Source organism: Solanum stenotomum, chromosome 10 (assembly GCF_019186545.1).
Source record: "Solanum stenotomum isolate F172 chromosome 10, ASM1918654v1, whole genome shotgun sequence".
In the NCBI taxonomy this organism is placed as follows: domain Eukaryota; kingdom Viridiplantae; phylum Streptophyta; class Magnoliopsida; order Solanales; family Solanaceae; genus Solanum; species Solanum stenotomum.
The window spans coordinates 53,200,818-53,227,692 of NC_064291.1; the positions used below are offsets into that span (position 1 = coordinate 53,200,818).

General features: G+C 36.9%; 2 protein-coding genes across 5 annotated transcripts; one reads left to right on the top strand and one right to left on the bottom strand.

Annotated features, from left to right (window-relative positions):
* Window positions 1-3,084: 3,084 nt before the first annotated feature.
* LOC125841879 (uncharacterized) lies at window positions 3,085-17,233 on the top strand. Of its 3 annotated transcripts, none has more exons than XM_049521062.1 (15): window positions 3,085-3,377; window positions 4,792-6,635; window positions 6,749-7,225; window positions 8,468-8,781; window positions 8,876-9,339; window positions 9,960-10,012; window positions 10,103-10,210; window positions 10,284-12,157; window positions 12,465-12,573; window positions 13,603-13,777; window positions 14,507-14,574; window positions 14,661-14,770; window positions 14,876-15,709; window positions 16,648-16,745; window positions 16,912-17,233. In XM_049521062.1, coding segments are annotated over exons 2-15 (6,519 nt in total). In that variant the 5' UTR covers window positions 3,085-3,377; window positions 4,792-4,801; the 3' UTR covers window positions 16,913-17,233. The 3 variants fall into 3 exon arrangements, with proteins under 3 accessions (XP_049377019.1, XP_049377017.1, XP_049377018.1); XM_049521060.1 differs by having other exon boundaries at window positions 16,648-16,742; window positions 16,910-17,233; XM_049521061.1 differs by having other exon boundaries at window positions 3,094-3,350; window positions 16,648-16,742; window positions 16,910-17,233.
* A 1,157-nt stretch (window positions 17,234-18,390) lies between these two features.
* On the bottom strand, window positions 18,391-26,501 carry LOC125841883 (O-fucosyltransferase 29-like). 2 transcript variants are annotated; one of them, XM_049521067.1, is made up of 9 exons: window positions 26,006-26,501; window positions 24,943-25,054; window positions 23,687-23,763; window positions 23,303-23,391; window positions 22,993-23,182; window positions 21,879-22,060; window positions 21,122-21,224; window positions 19,440-19,768; window positions 18,391-19,087 (listed from the first exon to the last, which is right to left on the bottom strand). In XM_049521067.1, the coding sequence occupies exons 1-9, from the start codon at window positions 26,270-26,272 to the stop codon at window positions 18,676-18,678; spliced, it is 1,761 nt and encodes a 586-aa protein (XP_049377024.1). In that variant the 5' UTR covers window positions 26,273-26,501; the 3' UTR covers window positions 18,391-18,675. The 2 variants fall into 2 exon arrangements, with proteins under 2 accessions (XP_049377024.1, XP_049377025.1); XM_049521068.1 differs by having other exon boundaries at window positions 25,014-25,054; window positions 26,006-26,168.
* Window positions 26,502-26,875: the final 374 nt, after the last annotated feature.

A 26,875-nucleotide genomic window follows, 5' to 3' on the forward strand; every position in this document is an offset into this window, starting at 1 on the left:
TTTCATCACTTTCTCACTATTGTCATCATCTAAACATAAGAATACACACATTGTTATATTTGTTCTCTACTGAAACTATTTAAGATTTTGTTATTATTGACATATATACTTCAATATTATTTATATCATTTTAAAATATTAATACTAATTAATATAAGAAACATGTTCAACACACGTGTTCGAAAACTAGTACTATACATAAACACATGATTAATAGTATTATATAACCCACAATTTTAATAGTACATGTATTCCAACACAAACGATAAAATTTTGAGATATTCAAAATTCATTTAGTCATATTTAATGTTCACGATCTCAATTATGTAATGGCTAAACGAGAATCATAAATATAATGACCCCTAGTTATATAAATTTTCTCACTATTGTCGTCATTCGAAACACATGAATTCACACATTATCACATTTACTCTCTACTGGAACTGTTCAAATTATTGTTATTGTTGATTTGTTTTCTACTAAAACTATTCAAATTATTGTTATTATTGATTTGTTTTCTACTGAAATTGTTCAAGTTATTGTTATTGTCTATTTGTTTTTTTTATTGAAATTGTTCAAGTTATTAATTTTATTGATTAATTCTCTACTGAAACTGTTCAAATTATTAGTATTATCAATTAGTTTTCTATTGAAAGTATTCAAGTTATTGTTATTACTAATTTGTTTTGTAGCTGTTTACATTTCCTCACTTTCTCACTATTGTAATCATTTGAACACATGAATATACACATTGTTATATTTGTTCTCTACTAAATTTGTTTAAGATTTTGTTATTATCGACACACATACTTCACTATTATTTATATCATTTTAAAATATTAATACTAATTAGTATAAGATACACGTGCAACACACGTGTTCGAGAACTAGTACTATATAAAAACACATGATTAACCACATACAACCCACAATTAATAATATACGTACTCCAACAGAAACGATCAAATTTCGAGATATTCGAAATTCATTTAGTAACATTTAATGTTCACGATCTCAATTATATAATGGCTAAAACGAGAATCACACACACAATTACCACTAGTTGTATAATTTTTCCCACTCTCTCATCCAAAACACATGAATATACACGTTGTCACATTTGTTCTCTATTGAAACTGTTCAAATTACTGTTAATATCGATTTATTATCTATTGAAATTGTGCAAATTATTGTTATTATTGATTTCTTCTCTACAGAAATTGTTCAAGTTATTGTTATTGTCTATTTTTTTTAATCTGTTCAAATTATTGTTATTATCGATTTATTCTCTACTAAAACTGTTCAAATTATTATTATTATTATTACCAATTTGTTCTCTACTGAAGCTATTCAAGTTATTGTTATTACCGTTTTGTTCTCTAGTTGTATAAATTTCATCACTTTCTCACTATTGTCATCATCTGAACACATGAATACACACATTGTTATATTTGTTCTCTGCTGAAGCTGTTCAAGATTTTGTTATTACTGATTTGTTCTCTACCGAAATTGTTCAAGATTTTGTTATTATCGATTTGTTCTCTACTGAAACTGTTCAAGTTATTGTTATTATTGATTTGTTCTTTACTGAATCTGTTCAAGTTTTCATTATTATCGATTTGTTCTCTATTGAAACTGTTCACGTTATTATTATTATTATCGATTTGTTCTCTATTGAAACTGTTCACGTTATTATTATTATCATCGATTTATTCTCTATTGAATTGTTTAAGTTATTATTTTATCAATTATATTTGCCGTTCACCGACCAAAAATATATTAAATATTTTCTTCCTCTCTCATTTTCTCAATTACTTAAATTTGATTATTTATCTTGTTATTTCCTTTACACTCACATATCAAGGACTAATATAACAAACTTTTAGATTAATTACGTTGTGTATGATCTCATTCTTAATAACCGATTGAACTAACAAATGAATTTTAGCCTTAGTAATGTACAATAAAAATCTTTGTTGATCCAAATACCAATTAAATGCATGAGTTCTGAATTATAAAAGAATGACATTTTTTAAGACATACTAAAAATATGTTACATAAGAGCCTACTTGGATGAGATTACAGTAATAAATTACAAATTCTAATTTATAATCTTTGACTTATTTTTTTAAATTTAAAATAAGTGTTTAAATTTCTTATTTTATTCAAATACTGTAAAATTACTTAAAAGCCATTTTGATTTAAATAATAAGTCGATCCAAACACACCCTGATTTGGGTAAGAGAGTAATAACAAGAAAATAATGATTAAGCTCTCGTTTGATTGTAAATTTGAGAGTGAAACTTGAAAATTTGAGTTTTCGAAATTGTGATTTTTGAAACTTGAAATCGTATTTGAACATGTATTTTACTTTTGATTTTTCTAAAAAAAAATTATGAGTAACAATAAAAATTGAAAATTTTCCCCAAAAATGAGACTTGAAAACAATTTTTTATGACAAAATAGATATTTATATATATAAATTTCCAAAAATTCGATCCACTGGCAAAAAAAATCTATTGGTTAATTCACCTGCTTGTGACTTTAAACAACCGCCGGGTGCTTAAACCAAAGAAGAACACGTCACACTGCCTCCAAATATAACCAAAACCAATAAGATACTGCCACCTCACTATATTCCCTTCTTTTTCTTCTTCTTAGATTCAGCCCTACTATTCCTTATTATTCACATAAATCACCCCAAAACTTCACAAAATTAACATCACCTTTGATATTTGACCCTAGTTAATCTCTAGTTATTTACACAAAACCCCTCACTTCTTCATAATTTTATCTTCTCTTTGAAATATACAAGATTTTTTTTTTTTTATTTCCATCGGAAAGTCTCACGAGGGATAAAACACTCTCAGCAAAAGTGATTCCATATACAAGTGGACTCTAACTCAAGACCTCTTTAAATTTTTATAAAATATCTTCACTTATATATATTTTGGATAAGCGGTCGAAAAAATCTTAATTTATGAAAAAAATAACACATTTTCACACACTAGCACACCATATAGTCGCACGTAGAGATAGACACACTTTATTATTTTGTACATATAAATAAGCTTTTATTGTACACTTGATTTCAGTAATTTTTCACTTCCTTCACTTTAATATCTTTCTTTGTTCGTTAAAGGGTTGTGGAGGTTTCAGGCGGAGAGATTTCTTCTTCCGGCGACGTCGTTTAGGTGTTGTTGTGTGGTTGGATTATCGAGGATTTAGGGTTAGGGTTTGTGGATTTGGGAGTTGTTGAGTGAAACCCTAGATGTTATGAAGCATCGAGTAGCCATATCGTTGGGGTTGAGTTGATCGACGGTCGAGATCTCGTCACCGGATGGAGGGAGGTAGCGTCTCTACACTTACTTATTCTGGTACTGTTCATTTCCTCAGCCGTGTTAATTTTTATTTTTTGACCTGTTGTTTTCATCGACAGTAAATGCAGGTGTGTGACTTGTTAGATTGAGAGTTTTTTTTGGTGATTTTTGTGGTGATTTGCTAATTTGGGTTGTATAAAAGATTGTCCTTTTTTGGTTTTACATAGATAAAGAAGAAGGGTAGTTTGTAAGAGCTGAACGTCGAGCTCAGGTTCAAATCCCATCAGAAACGGAAACACGAAACACTAGGTGTTTCTTCTTATTTGTCCTAGCGATGGTGGAGAGAGTTACTTGGTACCTGTTGTAGGTGGATGGTGGCGTTAGTTGAGGTGTGCGAATGCTGATCCAGACACCACAATTATAAAAAAAAAGTTTCTTTCTTTTGGTCTGTACCTAGGTAGCATGTAGTGCAGCGTTAGCTACATTTCAATCCCACATTAGTTACCTTGGCTAGTAGAATTCTTGATATCCAGTTAGCTCTATTTGAACCTATTCCAATACTCATTTCTATGTTTAAGACAAAGGGGTTTTTAGCCATAGGTTCTTAAAGCCAGATGCTTTTCACAACCGACTACAAATTTCTAGTCAAACTAGAAAGATTCTTGGGAAAATGGGGGCCTTTTTCTTTTTATGTAGCATCTTATCCTGGATTTTTGTCAATTTCTAGAGGTTTTGTTTTGAAGGAGTCTCTCCTTGTAAAACATTTAATTGAGGTAGGAGGACTGAAATAGACTTGTGTATTCGTGAACTTGTGTTTAATTTTTTTAGATAACACCCTTTCTCTTTAGAGCAATTTTCTGTAGTTCTAACCTTGATGACTTCCTTGCTAGTTTATCGATTTCCTTAGGTTTGGGCGGCTCTATATCAATCTTTCCCTCTCTCTTTTCCTGATTAATCTTGGTGCCGTTAGTGTAATAATATATTGACTTTATGACACAAAATAGTGCAAAATTGTAATGGCTGAATAAAAAAGAGGGTAACCGAGTCATAGGTTATAGTTTTAGAGTTGGGCCTGAAGGTCAGGTTATATGCCAATCAATGTTGCTAAAGGCTCGCTTAAAGCGTGCTTAACCCCTGAAACTTGGCGAAGTGCAGGTTATGCACTTGTATTTGCTTATATATTTTATGATTATTTATCAATTATGGTTTTTCATTATTTTGTCCAAATAATCCAAGCTGTAATTACACTTGAAGTTCCAAGAGAAAGTTGTCGCATTTTTGTGCTTTTTACTTTTGGCTACTCTGATGCCAATTTATAAGTACAACCACCATATCTATAAAAACAAGTGCAACCTCAAACATTTGGCTTTCCAGTTTATTTTCTTGGAAGATTTGGATGGCTTTAGGAGGAAAATCTTTTGACATATATGAATTCTGTTATTAGTCCTAACTAATTGGTTTTGCTGTCCAGGGATATACAGATGGATTACAATGACAATGATTATCAAAGTCATTTAGCTGGTGAAGACAACTCCAAAGTTTCCTCTGTTTTGCATCCCTATGCTCTTCCCAAGTTCGATTTTGACGATAGTCTTCAGGGGCATTTAAGATTTGACAGCTTAGTTGAAAACGAGGTTTTCCTTGGTATCCCCACTCAGGAAGACAATCATTGGATTGAGGATTTTTCTCGGGGAAGTGGTGGAATAGAGTTCAGTTCAAGTGCTACCGATTCTTGCTCCATACCAAGACGTAATAATGTCTGGTCTGAGGCAACATCCACAGAATCTGTTGAAATGTTATTGAAATCAGTTGGTCAGGAAGAAATGGTTCCAGGGGACACTATTATTGAGGAGTCAGATGCTGGAAATGAATTGGGTTGCTTAATCCAGCCAGCAGAATCTAGTTTGAAGTTGGATGATAAAAGAGATGATGTTAAAGACTCCAGCTCAGCAGCACCAGCGGATGAGTCAGTTGAGTTTAGTGGTTCGTTTTCTAGGTGTGAGAGAACAAAGATAGAAGGCATTCATATTGTATGTGCTCCAGAAAGGCAGGAGGTGGAACCTATTGCTGATGGATATTCTGACATTGCTGGTGAGAGATATTCTGGTTTTAATACTGAGGAAAAGTTACAGACTGAAATAAAAAGCATTGATGAAAATTTAGGGGAAGTTAAGACATCACTAAGTGAATCTCTACCCGATAATTCTAATAGGCAACCATCCATTCCTGTAACTGAAAGTGCAATTAAGGAGTGCCTTACAGATTCTCTTTCTGCGAGTATCGAGATTTTGGCTAGTCAGCATAATTCAACCAACTGTGATAGTGGGAATACAAGTGGTCTACCAAGTGAACATCACAAACCAGTAGAGAAACACATATCTGTCAGCAAAGAGTCGAGTTTGGGTGATGGAAAGACGCGTGGATGTGCTGTTGATAGTAAAACTTGTACCTCTAATGCCAGTCCTCCCTCTCTTGCTACTTCAGAACTGGATGTAGGTGAAGAGCTTTCAACTGAAACCAGAATGATTAAATCAGAGGAACCTCGTGTGCAGAGGAACGAATGCAGTCTTACTACTGAGGGATGCAACGAAGATACTTCTTATGTTGAACATGCTGAAGCGGTTTTCTCAAAAGGCTTTAAAGATAAACTACTGGCTGAAGGTAATAGCATACCATGTGAGAGTGAGGAGGCGTCCGTAAGTCAGAATTGCTTAGATACAAGAGACACTAAGAATCAAGAAGGCAGCTCCAAGGGTCAGACAGGGAAGGTCTCTGCAATGCAGATGTCAGATGGACTGACTACTTCTACTGAGAAAGAGGAGAATAATCTGGACGGTCATTCCCCACTTAATCTTGGCACTTCAAAGGTATGTACAGTATCAGAGATCTCCAAGCCATCAAAACAGAATAATGGTAATGGTATCTATGCTCTAGAAGGTCCGAATAATATACAAGAGACATCTGTTTCTGCTGAACTCGTGGAGAGGCCAGTATCTGAGAATTTAGAAACTGGAAATGATGCTGATAGGGTCTCCGAAGGATATGCATGTGCTGGAGACCACATCTCTTTGTCTGTGCCTGCTGGATCCATGGACATATGTAGGGAAACCTTCTCCCATGTGGTTGATGTTGATACTACTAATGTGGATGTCACTGGTGGTAAGGATAAGGAGGAAGTGCTGCCTGTAGAAACTGAGACGGTGAGATCTTGTGTGCGTGACCATGAGGTTAGATCCTCTGTTGCAGGAGAATCTGAACAAATCTCTGACCAAGGTCATGAATCACAATTTGAATCTTCCACATTGAATAATCAAGGTATTATATTCTATTTCTCATATTAGTGCTTAATTATTGTAGGCGGGCCGTGTTCCAGAAATTGGCCTTTTAACACCTTTTGTTACTTACTGTTACTTGGTGTGGCTTTGCAGCATCAGATGTTGGTTTTGACGGTAGGAACTTAATCTTAGGTGGTGACCCAGTGAGTGGTCCGTCGCTTTCTGGTAGTGGTGCGATTGCAACTGAAATAGTTGATCATGATGAAAAGCTGAAGCCAGTGTCAGTAATGGGAGGGTCAGATCATTTTGCAGGAAAGAAAGAAATGGAAGCTGTTCTCAGCGGGGAAGCAGAAGTGTCAACACTGAAGGAGTCTTCTGAAGGGGCAGGCCAGCTAGGTCCCCTTTCCAACGATGGAAAAGATGCAGCTGGTGACTGCCATATGGAAATAAAACCTATGATTGTTGATCAGGATGTTCTTATTCAGGATAATTCCGATTCAGCAAGCCACATTGAGCAAGCAGCAAGTGCTGAAGCAAATATTGAGGGTCCTGGTGCTAGAGCTGAGGCAGCGCCTCTTGCAAAGAATCAGGAGATGAATGTAGAAACAATGAAGTTGGGTGAAGTTGGAGGTTTGTCATCTATTTCTTGCACTCGTAATTATACCGTTGCTCTGTTGGTTGCTCACTGATGATCATTTATTCTTGAAAGTGGGTTTATTTAGTTGGTGTTTGGATTGGCTTAATGAAGTGATTTTTGGCTTTTAAGCTCTTTTTTAGTCTTGGAAGTGTTTGGGCAACACAAAAAGTGCTTCTAAGCATTTTTTTAGGCTGAAAAAGTTTTTAAAAAAGCCAAAAGCCAAAAGTTGGGTGTTCCCAACTTTTGACTTTTAGCTTATAAGCCACTTAAAAAAAAGTCCATCCAAACACCACCTTAGTTATATACTGTATACTTGTCTCCATCTTCTCTCAACTCCCTCTGGACCGTGGTTCTTCAATTTGTAAGTTCTGCTTTTAAATTTGCCCTGTCGTATGTACCACAACTTTTTTCTTGGACTGAACTGTAGTAACAAACTAGTTTGCTAAGGAATTATTTACAAGCTAATTTTTCCTCTCATTTCATTAGCGGTACTTCAGTATGTAAATATTCTTTTTAAATTCTCCCTGTCGTATGTACCACAACTTGTTTGGACTGAAGCGTAGTTACAAGCTAGTTTTCTAAATAATTATTTTCAAGCTAATTTCTCCTCTCATTTCATTTGGAGCGAACTTGTAGTTGGTGAACATTATGGACTTCTTGGTCAAGTACTGAACCATTATCTTTGTGTGCTGAAAAGCATGACATAAGCAGTAGTGTGTGTTTGCTTTCATTGGCTGCTTTGTGGCCTGAGAGATCCCCATTTATTCTGGTACTGCAGATGTTTATTATACTGACTGGTCTCGGTCTCATATTCTATAGGAAATATCTCTGTCATCATATATGTGGTGTGTAATAAACATATGAAAGCGCATGAGTATACTTGAGCAATGTTGAACTAGTGCAAGGCTGTTCATCTTGTCACATCTCACACAATTATGATACCGAAAAGATTTGTAAAAGAAGGAAATAAGAAGAAAAGGACTTTGAGCCTATGTTATGTTTTTGAAATTGTAGAATGTCTCTTGGTCAAGAAGGGGCTGAGAGTAGATGCGGGTATGATAGTTTAGATAGAAACGAGCAAAAAGAGCAATGTCTGGGTTGAGTCCAATATAATGATACATAGTAGCGAATTGCATGAAAAAGTCTTAATGTCAGTTGCAATTTTGGTAGCATTAAAAAATAAAAGGCCTTCTAATGAACGAAAGAATTTTGAAATGATTTAGTTTGCTTTGCAGTTGAGGGTAGTTCTGATGTTATTGGTGGACTTAAACATGATTCCACTTCTGTCCTAAGTTATACTGCACTTTCACCAAGTGAAAAGAAAACGACCCCGAGTAGAAGTAGAGCTGTAGTTGAGAAGGTTGCTCCCCTTGTCGATACAACTGAAATTGGTGGTATAGCGCTGTCCACCTCCATAATTTCAGGAGAAAAAGCTTCCACTAAAACCGATAGGAGCTTTACTTTTGATGTAAGTCCATTGGCTGCTGGTAGTGCCAAGGGAGAAGCTGACAAATCAATCACCAGTACTCAAGCCTGCCAACCAACTGAGGTCTGCTTTCTCTTCTAATGTCGTATAATTTAGTTGTGTATTGTGCTTCTTACAACTCCTCAATCTGTTCTAACTTTCTCAGTCTGAATTACAGTTGAAGGCTGGGGATAGACTGCATTTGACATCTGGCAGCAAGCAAACTGATACTAAGATCATGCAGAAAATTTCTCATGGTAGTCCCCTGGTACCTGATAAAGGGACTCCGTCTGGGGGTGCTAAGGGTGATCGCAAGGGAAGACGTGGCTCAGGGAAATCAGGTAAAGAAAACCCTAGAAAGGGAAGCCAATTGAAGGAGATAAACTCATCGAAGCAGTCGGATAGAGGAGACAATTCTTGTGGTCAGTTTAGCCCCTCTGTGGCTGTGCAAAAAAATCAATTTGAAACTGGAACTGGAACTGCTGAGCGCAATATTACAAAGTCCAGCGGGGTTGTTTCCTTTCCAACTTCAAGTTTACCTGATTTAAACACTTCTTCTGCATCCGTATTGTTTCATCAACCTTTCACAGATCTACAACAAGTGCAACTGCGAGCTCAAATTTTTGTTTATGGGTCTCTGATGTGAGTCTGATTTTCCATTTTATGATTTTTTTATGCATATGTGCTGGTAGCTATCGAGGAGAAAATAAGACCCAAGTAGTGTAAGCGCCAAATTCGCCTCAATGGAAAATTGGTAGAACATGTTGGCTTTAACTATGACTTCGTATTATAGATGGGTAGAAATGTTTTTTTTTTGGGGTGGGGGGTGGGGGTAGGGGTGGGGGTGGGCTGACAAGGAGGATGAGAATTTGCATAATAACTTTCATACTACCTACCTCTTTCTATACGACTATACCAAATCTGCTTAGAAGGAAGCTATAATAGAAATGAATAGAGGAGATTCAACCTTTCTAAAGAAGAAGGAAGTGATTCAATTTTCACAGATTTGAAGGAGATAATAAGAAAGAGAATGAAAATAGTTATGTATAGTGATAGTAAATACTTGAAAGTAATAATTTTCCCTTCCTCCCAATATTGGTTATCGTTCAAAAGTTTGAGTATTCCTCAAGACGACGTTCTTTTGGTTCAAGGTAAGAGAAAAACGACCACCTTTTTGGTGGGTGTTTCAGTTGGTCTAGTTCATTCATGTTGTAAGACCACTATTGTGTTTGATTTCGTTGCTTTTCAAATGGTTGTTCCAGACAAGGTACAGCACCGGAAGAAGCTTGTATGGTTTCAGCTTTTGGGACAGCTGGTTAGTTTGCTAGCTTCGCGTAGTTATATTTCATGTTTTTTTTTAAAAAAAAATTTGGACATGTGATTAGTTACTTGAGATACTCTGCAGATGGATGCAGAAGTCTTTGGGACCCTTCATGGCGTGCTTGTGTTGAAAGGATTCATGGACAGAGATCTCGCTCTGGAAACAATGAAACTCCATCTCATCCACGTTCAGGTAGTTGAACCTCTTGATTATTTTCTTTCATGTTATGGTGCTACTGATTGTACTTAAGAAGTGAGAATTGCAGGTCCCAGAACTCCAGATCAAGCAAACAAACAGGCCGTGCATCAAAATAAGGTTACTACTTCGGCAGCCGGGCGAGCAGGCGGCAAGGCTTCCAATTCACCTGCTGTTAGTCCTATGATACCACTTTCGTCCCCTCTTTGGAATATGGCTACCCCTTCCCGTGATGGGCTATCGTCCGCTAGAGGAGCCCTGATTGATTATAAGGCACTTCCTTCTATGCATCCCTATCAGACTCCCCCAGCACGAAATTTTGTGGGGCACACTGCCTCTTGGCTACCACAAGCCCCTTTTCCTGGTCCCTGGGTTGCTTCTCCACAAAATTCTCCATTTGATATTAGTGCACAGCCTCCTGCATTGCCTGTTACAGAGTCTGTGAAATTAACCCCGGTAAAGGAGACATCCTTATCCATTTCTGCTGGTGCAAAGCATGCACCGCCTGGTTTGGTGGCTCATGCTGGGGATAGTGGTATCCAGTCTGGAGCTTCTCCGCATGACAACAAGAAGGCCCCAGTGTTGCCTGCTCAGTATTCAGCTGATCAGAAATCCAGAAAGAGAAAAAAGGCATCTGGTACTGAGGATCGTACCCAAAAATCTAAGCTTGGCACCTCTTTTGAATCAGTTACTGCCCCTGTCATTTGTACTCAGTTATCAAATAAGGCTCCTGCATCTGATGACTTTGGCCAGTTATCATCAATTGCTGTTGCACCGTTGGTTGCTCATAGCCAGACAGGACCTACATCTGTTCCCATAATTGGGGGCCATTTTTCTACATCAGTTGTCATCGAACCATCTTCTAGCTCTGCACCTAAAAACAATTCTGATATACCAATCACCTCCGCCCCATCTTCCACTGTGCTCTCTAAGAGAGAGCTTGATTTAGGAAAAAAGACTCCAACTTTGGAATACTTGAGCAAAGTTGAGGAGGCTAAGCTGCAGGCAGAGGAGGCTGCCACAAATGCTACTGCTGCAGTCAGTCACTGCCAAGATGTGTGGAGCCAGTTAGACAAGCACAAACACTCTGACTTGGCATCAGATGTTGAGGTTAAGCTGACATCTGCTGCCGTTGCTGTAGCAGCTGCTACTTCTGTTGCAAAGGCCGCAGCTGCGGCTGCTAAGCTTGCATCAAATGCTGCATTGCAAGCTAAACTGATGGCGGATGAGGCAATGAAATCATTTGGTGTGAGTAATCCTTCTAAAACCCATGCCGCCTCCTTCCCTAATATTGTGAACAACTTGGGGAGTGCCACCCCTTCTTCTGTACTGAAAAGTCAGGATGTTGACAATGGTTCTAGTTCAATTATATATGCGGCTAGGGAGGCGTCGAGGAGAAGGATCGAAGCAGCTTCAGCTGCATCAAGGCATGCTGAGAATTTGGATGCTATAGTTAAGGCTGCGGAACTGGCAGCTGAAGCTGTGTCACATGCTGGGAAAGTTGTTGCGTTAGTTGATCCTTTGCCTCTGACTCAATTAGTGGAAGGTGGTCCAGATAGCTACTGGAAAGTTCCCCAAACACTCACTGGGCAGGGTGTCAAGCCTAACAAGGTAAATGGGGATGAATCGGGTATTCCCAATGTCGAAAAGACTCCTGGCATCTTTTCCAAGCAATCTGAGGGTCCATCTGTTGAAGAGATGCATCACATGGTTCCTGCTTGCCAGACTACTAGTGTATCTGGTAATATCATAGAGGACAACATGAGGAATGATGAAGTTACTCAAACTCCCGTTACAGGTGTTGAAAAAGATGTAAGAGGAGCAAAGGCTCATAGTATGCCAGTGAGTAAGACTGTCGGCGTAGCTGCTGAGTCATCCCATGATCTGGTTGAAGCATGTGGAGATTTGGCAAGCTCAAGGATGCAAGAGGGTTCCGTCGTGGAGGTATGTTAATAGTAACTTTATCATCCTTTGTCTGCCTCATTGAATGCAAGATACTCACTGTAAGTTCCTTCTTTTAGATAGATAGTTGAGAATTCCCAATATTTTTGTCTCATGGGATTGTATTCTTAGAATTTTGTGCACGTACAGAAGCTATATGTTTAAACTTAAGCTTTTTTTACTTTGTCAATTTATTGGCTGTTATCCATCGTGCTCCATTTTCAGCACTTCAATGCTTATTTGTATTGTTAATTTACTGATGGTGTAACACATTGTTGGTTTAATTGATTAATAATATCTTTACTGATAGGTTTTTAAAGATAGTGATGATGGTAAGAGAGCCTGGTACTCAGCCAAAGTGTTGACTTTAAAGAACGGAAAAGCTCTTGTTTGTTTCACCAACCACCAGTCTGATGAAGGTAAGATGAAAACGATACATAATTTACAAGCTATTTGATTAGCACTGACGGGTTGATCTTGAGCATTAAATGGAATAGGTAAACTTTCCTTTCTAATTATTCATAGCAATATGGATGAGTGATTCAGTGTTTTGTTTGGATTTTTGGATGCATCTGCTGCTAGAGATAAACCCTATTGTCATGTTGATGCTTGTAAATCTAAGTTTTGCCGATACTTGTAAGCACTACCACATGGTTGGGGGTTTGAGTCTTCGTGGGAAAGAGGAAATTTTTATCTCTTGCCCCTTCTAAGGGGTAGGGTCTCAGGGCAGTGGAGTTTACCATTTTAAGAAGAATCATCCTCGGTTTTTGGACCTATTGAAGAATAGAACCTATGAAATGAAGAAAAGAACTAGATGATTAACTCTCTTATTCTAACTTTCCACATCATTCAAAAGTCTTCTTTACTTTCTTAAACTCTATGCCAAGTCAAAACCAAACAAACCAATTGAAATGGAGGGAGTATTTGTTATCAATATTTGAATGTGCATAATTATATTTTTAAACGTATTCAATATACAGTTCAAATAAAAGTAGAAATTAAACATCACATCAATAATATATTGCTCCCTCTTTGACTGGGCATGGAGTTCAAGAAATAAAGGGGGACTTTTGAATCTTGTGGTCTTAAATTGAAGATGTGTATAGTCCTTTAAATCTTGTGCTGTTAAACCTGTCAGGTAGGATGTTTGGAATTAGGGAACGTACTAAATATAGAATGTGACACTTAAACTAGGACATATTAAAAATGGAAAATATTTTAGGTTTGGAATTAGGGAACGTACTAAACTATGAAATATCTCATTTCAGCAAAGAAAATTGCCTTCATGAGAATCTAATTTTGATGTGACCTGATCCCTGTTTATGTGATGATCCAATATTTTAGGTTGCATATAGAAAATGACTAGGAAGCCAAAAAGCGATGACATTTGTTGTCGTGAGCAAGGACTTTGTGGCTTAAAAAGCTGTTATTGCCTTCCAATCTTTCAGGGCTTGAACAGTTTAAGGACTGGGTACCTCTAGATGCTGGAAGTGAGGAACCACCAAGAATACGTCCTGCGCATCCGGTGACTGCTCTGCAAGGAGGAAAAAAGAGACGAAGAGCAGTTGTTAAGGAGCATATATGGTATGTTGGAGATAGAGTTGATGCATGGATCGACTACCGGTAAGATCTACGTATCATATTACTTCGCAATCCCTCCTTCCCCAGTGATTGAGTTCATGTCTGGTTTATGCTTCCTTGGGGCAGTATTGTTTATAATAATAATACTTTGCTTGTGAAGTTATAAGAACATTGATACTTTAGCTTTGAATGTCTTGAGGTCTTATTCATCTATCTTCAAACTTAATTGCATGTATCCCAATATGTGGCAAACACTATATGACTTCTTCACGTCAAAACTTCAGATTTTTATCAACTTTGTTCGCAATGTTGTAATAAACATCTTCAAAATCCAGAATGAATTTACATTGTTGAAACAAGAACTTCCAATTCAAAGCACTTTTCATGATAGAACTTGTAATGTTCTTTCGCATTGTGCTTCCCAAAAAATGGAAGCTTCTAATTATTTTCTCTCTTGCACAAGCCCTGGAAGCCACCACGGCATCAGTGTCCTGGTAAGAGCTCAACATGTCATGTGTTGTACACATGTTTTTGAACCCTGCCACAGACAGAAACACGGTCCATGGGAATTTCTCGGTTATAGATATAATATAATTGAAGGCAGTAATTTATAAAACCTAATTTTTCTGATCTCATTAATTCAAACTGTCAGGTTAAAGTCGGACAAGGAGATCTATATATTTTTTCTTTTGCTTTATAGTTTATTTGATTTTTCAATGTGAATCTTATTTTTTCTACGTCTTGCTTTCTTTTTCATAAAATGTGTTCTAGCTGGCGGGAGGGTGTCATTGCTGAGAAGAACAAAAGGGACGAGACTACATTTAGTGTCAACTTTCCAGGTATTCTTTTTGTTTTGAGCTTCAATTGTTTCCTGTCATTCCATGCGGTTGATTAAACTGATGAGACTTTTGGGTCATTTCCACAGCTTATGGAGATACTGCAGTTGTCAGAGCATGGCATCTCCGACCAAGCCTTGTATGGAAAGATGGAGAGTGGGTTGAATGGTCCAGATCAAGACATGACTTCTTGTCGCAGGTCTGATGTCTACATACTTTTACTATATTCTTTTTTATCAATTGAGCAAGGATTTGATTTATTCCAGTTGCTTATCTATGATGGTTTATTATTTTACATAAATAGGGTGATACACCTAAGGAGAAGCGAGTGAAGCTGGGCAATCCTGCTAGTGAGGATACTGGAAATGATGGTCTGTCAAAAAAAATGGAACCACTGGTGCCAGTGACAAACGAATCAGCAACATTGCTTCCTTTGTCTGTCACTGAAAAAACATTTAATATTGGTAGTAACAAAGATGACAGTAAGCCCAACACACTTCGAACAATGAGGTCTGGTTTGCACAAAGAGGGATCAAAAGTCTTTGGTGTTCCTAAGCCAGGAAAGAAAAGGAAGTTTATGGAAGTAAGCAAGCATTATGTTTCAGACAGAGCAACTAAGAGTAATGCGGCACCGGCACATGGTTCAGCCAAGTTCACAAAATATTTGATGCCTCAAGCAACGGGCACTGGTGGATGGAAAACCAATTCTAGAACTGATCTGAAGGAGAAACAACAAACGATTGAAGCTCGACGGAAACTTCCTAAACCAAGTAAGCCTCCTAGTTCAGCTAGAACTTTGAAGGATAATAGTATTACATCCACTGGAGATGCTAGTGGAGCTGACCACACGGTAGGTGATGCAATTGAGGATGCTAAGCATGAAGCACAACAGCCTAATGTGGGAAATTTTGTGTCAAATGTGGAAGAAGGGGCTGAGGGTCCCTTGAAACTTCATTCAGAAGCTCTTCCCACCAACATCCCAAAGAAAGCTTCCACATCATCTAACAGAGGGGAGGGCATGAAGAAGAGAATCCCCATATCCAATTTGAAGTCGAGCAAAATTGAAGTAAAGGACAAAATGATACCTGAAGTCAATGAACCCCGCAGATCAAACCGAAAGATTCAACCAACATCAAGGGTAAGGCTTCTGTTTGATTTAAGTATACTCAACTCTGAGAGGATGTCACTTTTTTTTTAATCAGTAAAAGATAAGTTCATTGATTCAGTAACAAGCGCATGCTGGGATGTATACATCACAGGTTGTATTATGAGCACAAAAAATCAATCATGGCTTCCATATTATTAGTTAAAGCATTGTTGCACAAAAAAGTAAAGCGGGTACATTAGTACATCACTTTATCTACAAAATTCTTGCGTTTCTTTTGAGCATTTTTTGGGGTTAGTTTTTGTGAAATATTGTGATTGCCTTTTCAAGTATGTTGGTCACAATTACTTCTGTGTGGGTTAAACCAATACTTCTGGGTAATTATATTAACTGACTGCATAAGAGAACATTAGTTAAGCTAGCAGGTTCTCCTAAATCCTAAAATTAGGTTTCAAGTGATTGGAGTGCCTTTAAGCAGTAAGATATCTTCTGCCTTAACCAATCAAAACTCAATTGAACTTAGAAATGCCTATGTCATAAAGAGTCTAAAGCTATTTAGAGACAGTTAGCTTAACCTGTTGTATTTTTAAAATTTTGATCACCCATGTCTTGCTTGTTTCCTTTCACTTCCTGGTATGAAAAGATGGGAAGCAATAAATAATCTTTCATTCATATGGTTATTTTGAAGTGTGTGTTCTTGGTATGCTCTTTGGAAAAGAACGCTGGGAACTTATTGTGTCACTAGTACCTGGCCTCCACCATTATGGTGCCTTTTCTCTCCACTAATTTGGCTACCAAGTTAAGATCAAATCAACCCTTTTAAATGTCATCTCCATTGCCAATTGGAACAGATCACCCTCCTCTTCATGACTGGCATATATGTTTGCGTAAAAATATTCTGCAATAATGGTTTAGATAATTTCTGGGTAAGAACAGATGTTTTAAAATGGTATTTGATTTGTTCCATGCAGTTATTGGAGGGACTACAAAGCTCGTTGATTATCTCTAAGCTTCCATCTGTTTCACATGATAAAAGTAGCAGAAGTCATAGCAGGGGTGCATCAAGGTAAGTTTTGAAATATCTCCCATTTTTTAAGTCCCCCGCTTCCCAGTTATCCGGTCAAAGACATTCACATCCGAGTTCTTTCACCAATTGTTTGCCTCTTCAGTATGTTAGCTAGACCATTGGAAAGCAGGGTTAGGCTTTTGAAAAATTGCTATTTTTTCCTGCAGGTAATAGTGAAGGGGGAGAGTGCTTTCAAATGTTTCTGCTCAGCCCGGGTTATCATCAAGATGATCAGGATGCCTAGTGTTTGATGTTTTCCTGTACATTTAATTATAGAGTTCAAAATTGGGAAAGGGAAGTTCTCACTTCCTGGCTGTAAAATTTAGGCAATTAGATGTTCATAATGATTTAGTCCTTTACAGAATTTGTGAAGGACTGTTCTAGCCGGAGTAGGTTGTAAATGGGATTGTCGATGTCAGCTTTTAAAAATTGCTAGAGTTATTCTGATACAATCTTAATCTTCGAATATTTGCAGCCTTCTCACCCAACAAGTTTTCCAGATTGATGTTTACCTTAAAGACTAGCATGCCGTCTTTTTGTTATGTGATTGGAGAATGCCCTCGAAACAAATTTGTTTCATTTTTAGCACTGATGTCGTTAATCTTAAGATGAAACATGCTATGTTGTTCTATCATTTACAAAGACCAAAAGTTACGCAAATGTTAATTTCTGTGGTAACTAAGTGAATGGTTTATAGATGATCATCTTTGTTTCCTTATTTTGGTTCAATATTTTTTGGATTGATTTAGGATGTTGCCGCCTTCTTAGATTAGAACCCACTGAGAGCCTTGCCCAGAAAATGTAGAGTGGCTGATTAGTCAAAAGTCACAAGACTCTAAATCTGATACAGTGTAGTATATCTTAACACCAATTTTTCAATAATTAGACTGCCCAATTATTAATCCTTTGGGCATAAAGTTACCATTCTGACTTTTGTAGTGTGCATTTGAACACTAAGGAGAGTCGTTTGCGGTGAGGTATAAGAATTTCATGATAAGTTAGAGATATTAGGTAGTCCTTGAATAGTTCATTCCACCATTTTTATGATGTTATTCCTTATGCATGGTGGAATAACTTGTTTCCAACCAAACGACCTTGTATAGACAAAGAATCAATCTTTTGCCACTTCGGTATTTGTAGTCAAGTTACTTCACAATGAGATTCAAGGCTTTTGTTTTGGAAAGAATTTTTTTTTTACCGGAAATACAAAATTAATTGTTTGATAAAACAAATATAATTAAGCAATAAAACTGCTAGTATAATTTGAATCAACTTGAAATTCTTCTCAAAAGTTATTCAGTAAGATCATTAAACAATTTAACGATTGTCTTCATTAGAAAATCCTCCATTGGTGGATAATAGATTTTCTGTCAACCCCAAGACTTAAAAAGGCTATTATATGCATTATGTGGTTTGAAGTGGTGCTGATAGGCTAATAATAATTCATTTATGAGTTTGAAGGACAAACTTCTTTTCAATCTGAAGGAAAAAAAATGAAAAAAAAGTGCAAGGCAGAATATGTGGAAGTCCTGTGGTATTCAAGTCTTCTTTGAACAAGTTAAACTAGCCTCAACTATGCTTTTGATAAAACTAAACTACTTCAATTGCAGATGATTGGATATACGTAAAATAAACGAACATAACGAAATAAAAGAACATAATGATTGATATATCTTCGAGCAGGCAATACAAGGTTTCACTCTCCCTACAGTTCTATCTTACAGAACATATATGGACAATTGCAAGATCAGAGGAAGTAACAGATTTGCTGTACAAAAGCAGCAAGACTGGAAATATTGAGCACTGAACACCTACCTAGCACTGAAACTTCAGCTTTCTGAAGTCGTAGCAAGTGAAAATGACAGCATGTTGGAGAGGACAAGATAACCATAACAATGCTCGCTAAGCTTCTAACCTACTTATGGTATTTATTTTAGTCGGACAAAGGGTTATCAGGGTCAATCTCATCTATTAAAGACCCATGCCTGTCTCTTAAGCTCCCTTCACTGAATTTCTGAGAGCTCCTTTGTTCCAGGTTACTGCTATTGGATAGGTACCTATATCTCGACTCCGAGACAGTTGGATTCCTTCTTGAAATCGGATATTTGTTCTCTTTGCTTGTGAAGTTAGACAAATTGAATGGTTTCTTACAGATACATGTTGACGGAAATTCGTGGAAATCTCCACGGCCTGGTCTATTTTCCTCAGGTTCTCCCAAGAAGCCTCTTTGGCATGATTTGACTTTTCTAGAGAATGTGGCCCAATCCATCTTATCCCGTGCCATGAACAATGCACTGAGCCTTTTCGCATTTGGTCTGACCGTCCTCTTGTGCCCCATGTACCTCCTTTGGTGGGAAGAACACAACAATGAGTATCCAAGTGTGAAACAAGATAGAATAGGAACCAAAATGGTAGAAAGCAATGTGTTAAAATGTATGATAGTTCTAAATTGCAGTTCTCTTTTTAAACCTATGAAGTCCTGCAAGAATTGTCAGTACATGGGAATCCATTCGAATCCACTTTGGCATATGTATAAAAATCTAAAGAAAATACCAATACATGACCAATTTCGGCAGTGTTATAAAAAAGGGTGTGGTTTCCCAGGAGAAGACAGAGCCACTTCCATTCTACAGACTTGCAGCTTTCATAGAAGTAAGAAGTGTAAAATCGCTAAAAAGGACAGTTAGTAATGCTTACCTTCTACCAGCAAGGATCTTTGCCATGTTCCCGTTATTGTTAGTAGCAAAGACATCACTTTCATCACATACAATGTAGTCAATTGCAGCAAGACGCGAAGAGTAAGGGAGAAAGGGTTGAAGTTCTTCACCAGCAAGCATCTCTTTAGTATAAAAATTTGGGAAAAGCTCTCTTAGAGGCTGCAGAGTTTTCTCTCCACCATATATTTCACCAGATGCAACATAAAGATATGTGTCATTATTGAAGCCAAGAGCCCGCAGCATAAGCCCGACTTCATGAGGTGTTAGTGGGCATTTCCCTCGTGCTCGTTCTTCATCAGGGCTCAACTCCTGAACCAACAAAATGTACAGAAATCCATTTAGGATTTTCTGCTTTAGTATCATCCAAATTTGGGATGGGGTGGTATCAGGCTGAAAAGCACTCATAGTTTCTGAAGAGGATATGATGTAAAGTTTTTACTGAAGACCCAATTTTAACAACATTGCCTAAAATTATCACTTGTGGTGGACATTAGTCTTTTTGTTTTTTTGTTTTTAACTGCAGTGGATATTAGTTTTAAAATGAAATAGTGAAGAATTGGTTGTAACTCTGCAGATGATAGATAACTTTCATAGACAGTAATTACTACTTACTACCAGATAAGATAGTATGGAAAGAATGTATGGATGGCCTATTCTCAGTTAAGTTTGCATATGAAGTTGTCTCAAAGTAGACAGCAAGAACAAGTATGGCTGTGGAAATTGACATGGAGAAACAGAGCACCTTAACAAAGTAGAATGCTTCTCATGGCTAGTGGCTAGAGAGGCTGCTTGACCCAACACAGTCTACAAAGAAGAGCTATGACTATTTGCAACAGATGTGTACTGTGAGAAGAAGATTATGAAGTCGTGAAACACTTGTTCATCCATTGCAGAATCACATATCAATTTTGGCACATGTTTTTGAATATGCTTGTAGTTAAATGGCAGATGCCAGAATCTCCTCAAGACCTGCTACTTTGTTGGAATGGAAGAAGACGATAAAAAAATTGTAACGGCTATATGGTGGATTGTGCGGAGGGGTAAATAAAAGATACTTTCAAGGCATAGATGGTGCCATGGTGGCCTGGGTCGAGTGAGAGAAATCAAATACTCTGAAGGCAAAAAGGAAATGATTTGAAGATTAAAGCATAGACGTTTAGCTCTCTTAGGATTTTGGTGTAAAATTGAAAATGTACAAGTAGACAGGATAGTTAACTTCCTTAATTGTTTTCACATGTAGCTTGTGTAGTAAGATGCATATTGTTGGCCCGTTGGGGTTGTATTACCTTTCCATTGCTCTCACTGGATGTTATTATTTAATGAAATTTTCATTACATCTAATTTTTTTTAAAAAAATCATTGAAACTCAATTGATCATTGCTTCCCTAGATATTACACTTTATCTATTCAGGCTAACCTCCACAAAAAATAGCATTTCAGAATACTAACCCAAGCAGTGACAGTGCTTGAGAAGAATATGAAAAGGCCGCAGCAAGGAAGTATTGAGTTTACAAGCTTGGCAATAGAATTGCAGCTCTACAAATCCTAGATAGACAGCATAATGTGCATATGCAATAGACACCTAATAGCACAGAAGTGATATCACCTAACTTTGCGTGTAATTAATACAGAGGCATAATTCTTCAGTGATTGAGATCTTACAGGTAAAGTAGCCCATCGTTTTCTTATCTCACCCAGTTCATATCTTTCCTTGTCGCCCCCACCATAGTAGCAGCCAGAGAATGCCAACATATCAGGTTCAAACCTAAAGCACATAATTAAGCACAACAGATATGAATAGCCAGTAGAAATCATAAAGTTGAAGGGGTTGGTCTGTATTGGCTAAGGAAGATAAGTATCAAATGGCATCAGTAAGATGTAAAGTTTCTCAAGTCTAAGTAGAAAATTTATGCCATAACTCCCGGCAAAGTAGTAATAAACTCTTGGGCAACCTCACCCACAGCCCCAGAAAACCTCGGAGGTGAGTCTGAGAAACACTCCGAGCTTTCCAATTTCTAAACAATTAGTGAATTCACGCACTCAAGTACAACCAAGAAAGAAGGTCAACTACAGGTCCCTTCTTATTGAGGGAACATGGATTTACAGCCAATTTAAATTCACTTTCTTTTTTCCCCTTTTGTTATCTTCATTATCATGCCGCAGAGAGAGAACTCCCAACCCCTGAATTGAAGACAAGATCCCTCCTTACAGTACAACAAACTTAAACTGAAGTGCGCGCGAATAGCTCCATTAAAAATTAAACACACACATGAAAAAGATGATCACGTCAAACTCAAAAGGCCTAGACAGTTGCAACTTCAGTTCTAAGTTTTATTTTCACTAAAACATCGCTTACTTAAATTGCTTAGTGAAAAATTAAGCTAAGAGTATCAGAAGGCATGCACCAAGTCAAACTAACCTCAAGTGAACTGCAATGAAACGTTTTTCCATCTTTCGCATACGGAATACAAGTTTCTGACCAAGATTCCTTATGGGTTTTGTGAATCTTAAGGCATGATAATTCACACGGCAACGCAATTTTTGTAGCTCTTCATCAAGGTCACTAGCAAGTCGATAGTCAAACTTTGTCAACTGAAGAACCTGCATGCAATTCGGAGCCCAACCATTAACAAAATGTTAATATAGTCATGCACTTCCTGGAATCCTGTTTTACTTTAATAAGACTTGATCAGCGTAGGTGAACTATGATGTTGATGAACAAGAGAAACAAGGAAAGTTCAATTTAAATAACACGTTAAGAGATAGTGTCGCCTAGTTTGCTTCCTAATTTGCTAGGTAAACTGCCTTTCAAGAATGATACTTCTTAGAAAAACATAAATAGATATGACGTCCATCTCCAAAAAAATAAAATAAAAAATAGACATGACGAGCTCTCTCAGAGATAATTGATTGACTGCTAAAAATATCTCTGGACTGAGATAAAGCATAGTGTTACTTTTGAAATGAAATGGAAAGTATAATAGCTAAGTCTATTACTTTTCCACTTCCCCATTTGCCCAGAAATATGAATTATTGTCCTTTCAATCACACAGTTATAGACAGAGACCTACAACAAATGTCATGATCATGTTAACTAATGACCACAACAAAAGCCTTAACAATGCTGAAAAGAGCTTTATGGGAAAAAAAGATGATGAATTGCCTGACCATGTCATTATCTTTTATAAATTCCAAACATGCTATTATACGGCTAGGCCCAAAAAGAAGAGCAAAAATGGTATATTTTGGCAAAAGAACTAACTAGCTTGGAAACAAGTTCAAGCCATGTCTGAAACTGAGACTGGTTAAGTCAGCAATGGAGAGCAGAGAGATTTAATCCCTAATCAAAGTACATCTTTTGCTCTTGCAGGTCTACATAGAGCTCACTGAATAGGAGGTCAGGCAGCAAATGACACACCATTTCCTAAAGTGCAATACTATTTCTTGGAATCATCAGCTCTGACAAGAAATATAGCAGCTAGCTTAGGTGTTTCACAGATATGAAGTGTTGTTCAGCACCAAAGATAACTTACCCGTCTTCTTAAGAGTATGGGCAAAACTTGCTCCAAGTAATATTCAGGCTCCGATTTTCTAGGAACTCGCATGGTATATGGGGGTTTTTCCATTGACATCATGACCTTCTCTGGAACTCTTTTTACGATTGTGACATCCTTTGCAAGGTAAGAGATGAACCAACCAACATCAAAAATGTTGGAAAAATCACTGCAAGTAAACAAGCTGTCTCAGTAAGAAAAAATCACAAACTTGCTTAAGATATTGTGATCTACCTTGAAGGTAAGAGATGCACATGCTCCTCCAATAAACTAAAAGAAGCAGACAAACCTTTCGTCCTTCCAAAATGAATGATGATCCAATTCAGGTACAACTAAAGTGGCATTGAGAATCCGTGCAACAACTACAGCATCAGTTATCTGATAAGCAAGAGATATATTTCAAAATTTAGATGATTGTGACATGGAAGTAAAAGAGCAAAACAGAAATATCACAAAACCCCCAAAAATAAGAGAATCAATAAATGTAAAATCAATTTTTTTTAGAGAAAGTCAAGTAAAATATACTAGGTAATTTTATGGTGGGCAGAGTTAGCCGGTAACAGCGCTTGGTGGGAGGTAGCAGGTGCCTCATGGAATAATTAAGGTGCCACTAGCTGGCCCAAACACCACCATCATTAAACAAACAAACAAAAACCAAGTAAAATATACTTACGCCAGTTCTTTGTTGGTTGAGACCTCCACTAGTTGCAATAAGCAAATATCCGTTGGAAAATTGCTCACGCACAGCAGCTACATTTCATTTTGGTAACATTATAGAAGATGGTTATTTTCACTATAAGTAACAAGTAACAATGGAAAATATGGAAAACAGAAGAATGTGCCATTTGCATGATAGAGGAGACAAACAAAGCCTTCAAGAAGAAATTATCACAGCTAATCACAAAGATGCCCATAAAAGGTTTTGAAAAGCTTAAGTCTCCTGACAGCTAAGCCTTTTTTCTTTCTTTTTAAAATAAGTAATGGATAGTTTTAATAGTAATATCCAGCAAGAAGAGAATTCTGGGAGAGGATTACAAGCAACGTGTAGCAAGATTACGTGTAGTTTAATGTAAGAAGTCTAACATGGCTGCAACACCATTTATATCATTCATGTAGCATCATAATGAAAACAAAAACATACATCTTTGTTTGAGTCTAATTTAAGATCAAAAGGTCCTTGAATTCCTTTCTGTCCATGAGCTTGATTTCATACACTTCAGATTTACCTATAGGGTACTTATGATTTAAGATGACTAAAGTTTATAACAGATTTGGGTCAAGTAGCTGATGAGTTAGTTACATGTCTTACAATTTTAATTTAGGCATTAAAAGTTCTGGACTTTGGATTACATTCTCTATATCATATGGCAAACCAAGTAATCAAACAAGTGACAAGACAAGCTCCAGGAAAGACATTGATAGTAGTGCCACCAGCTCACCTAGAGTTCAAAGTAACCTTATGCTTGGTAAAGCTGAGAACAATGAAGTTAGGGGAATAAAGGTAAGGATTGCTGGGTCATGGGCTATTTGAGTTGAGAGGGGGAACAGTAAAAGAGTACGGCACTCAGGTCCCCAATCCTTAGAAAGTAGGATGTGACAAGTTAATTCTCTCTATTTAACTTCCTTGCCAAACTGAATAATAGAAAAAAAGAACACAAATCAGGCAGGGGATAATCTCTTGCTTGAACTAGATAATGTAATATACTGCTAGAGTTAACTAGCACTAATGATATTATCTTTCAGTTGAAATCATAATGAAAGGTGTAAATGTAACTACTAGATCTTCATAAATTTAAGATGCCAAAGCCATCAAAATTACAGTGTCAAATCAGGTTCATGTTTAAACCAACAAATTAACTCAAGCCAATAACAAAAGGAAATAATTGAAACAGTATTCCAAGACACCATGTAAAGCACTAATAAACTTACAAGAAAAATGAGGGCCTCTCTCAGTAAAATGAGGGCCTCTCTCACTGCATCCGTAGTAAAAACTTGAATACCTTGATTTCCAAATGTCAATTGATGCACGATGACTTCCATCCTGGAAAATGTCATAGAACAAAAATGTGTTGCTTAAATACACCAGGACACACAATGCAAAAACATAGTTGTCACTGCCATGCATGTTAGTGTCGTAGCCACAAACATTTGCTTTTCCAATTAACTTTTGGGTCAGATTAACAGCATCGGCATAACAACTCCAGCATTTTGTCATTTCCACATGAAGACACCCTTTCTTAATGCTTCTACTACAACTACAATGCCTCAACCCCATACTAATGAGAATGGCTATATGAATCCTCAATAGTCAATATGCATTCTGTAAAATCTGGACCACTCTGTTCCAATACTCAATAATTTAACTTTTAAGACAAAAAAGAGGTTCTTTGGAGGAAAAAACAGGCAATTAAGAGTGTTCTCATACAAGTACTTCCCTAAGTTTCTACCGACATTCAATGCTTGCAGGTGTCGCCTAAGCAATCTTTTTGTTTCCATTATGTTATATTCTTCAATGATTCTACATGAAATTTCCAAGATATAGTAGGCCAACTTGTACAAAGTCCCTCATAAAAAGACGAGCTCCTACCTCCCCTTAAAAAGAACACTAACACACATTTAGAAAGAGGCCAAACATCACCACTGGTTCTCCACATTCTAGCTATATATGTGAGTAAAGGCCACAAAGATTTTAAAAAATTGAAGACCACATTATCAAATATCAATTGTAGCTAATACTAATTTGGCTGGTGGGAGATGGCACGTATCCCGTAGAATTAGTCTAAGGTGCGCGAAAGCGAACAACATGATTATTAAAAAAAAATTGAAGACTACATTATCAAATATCAATTGTAGCTAATACTAAACTGGTGGAGGGTGACAAGTATCCGTGAAATTAGTCGAGCTGCGCGAAAGCTGAGCTGGACACCAGGATTATCCAAAGAAAAAAAAGGGTCACAACATAAGGGTAAATTTAACTTTTTGGTTACATTACCATTTTATAGAACCAATTCCTTTTAACGATTCGCTGAGAGTACCATTCAACATTAGATGCCACATGCCCAGTAAAGAGTGAAATCAACCCCAAAGCAAACAACATAAATCCACAAATACATGTCCATGAGATCGGCCTCCGCGACTGCGACGGCGACGGCGACTGGAAACAAGAAAACACAAAATGCTGCTTATGCTGATGATGCACCACCGCAGCCAGATTAGACAACAACCCACCACTATATTTCCACAGTTTGGCCAAACCCATTAGCTTTCGATCTTCTGATAACACCCTTTTTGCTCATATTACCATTACCATCAAACCCCACAACCGTAATTTTTCAAGAAAATCTTGAAAAAAATTACATAAAAATGGTGTAAACTGAAATTACATTCACTCTTCTCTTTCTCTGCAGCTTTTTCTCAAGAAACCCAAATTGAGTTTTCACTGTAGAGTGGGGTTTTCTAATTTCTACACAAATCTGTAGAGCTGTTCAAATGGGTGGAGTGTAAAATCACTCTTGTAGTATTTTTTTTATTTTCCCAAGAAAAAAAATACATGAGAAATATGAAGAATAATCAGTGTAATAACTATTCCAACAATTTGATTACATTATTTATTTAAATATTACTTACTTTATTTTATTCTAAATATTCAAGCGCAAATTATTAGTTTACTGTCTTAAAATATTTATTTACCTAACTTATTTTATTTTATTCTAAAAGAAGTTTTTAGATACTTAATTTAAATGTGTTATCAATATTTTTTCTATTGAATTAATATAATTTAATTTATTTTTTACAAAATGCAACATGACAACTAAAGAGGAACAAAACGAGTAAATTAAAAGGGTAATTGACAGAAAAATAG

What these genes read in the sequence shown, in the direction of transcription:
- LOC125841883 (XM_049521067.1), bottom strand. Translation starts at nt 26,272, where the DNA reads ATGGGTTTGGCCAAACTGTGGAAATATAGTGGTGGGTTGTTGTCTAAT. An exon ending in GAGAGGCCCTCATTTTTCTT is followed by an intron (nt 23,764 to 24,942) that starts GTAAGTTTATTA and finishes AATGAAATGTAG; the next exon opens with CTGCTGTGCGTGAGCAATTT. An exon ending in AACGATGGGCTACTTTACCT is followed by an intron (nt 19,769 to 21,121) that starts GTAAGATCTCAA and finishes TTGTTGGTTCAG; the next exon opens with GAGTTGAGCCCTGATGAAGA.
- LOC125841879 (XM_049521062.1), top strand. Translation starts at nt 4,802, where the DNA reads ATGGATTACAATGACAATGATTATCAAAGTCATTTAGCTGGTGAAGAC. An exon ending in AAGCCTGCCAACCAACTGAG is followed by an intron (nt 8,782 to 8,875) that starts GTCTGCTTTCTC and finishes TCTGAATTACAG; the next exon opens with TTGAAGGCTGGGGATAGACT. An exon ending in GATGCATGGATCGACTACCG is followed by an intron (nt 13,778 to 14,506) that starts GTAAGATCTACG and finishes AATGTGTTCTAG; the next exon opens with CTGGCGGGAGGGTGTCATTG.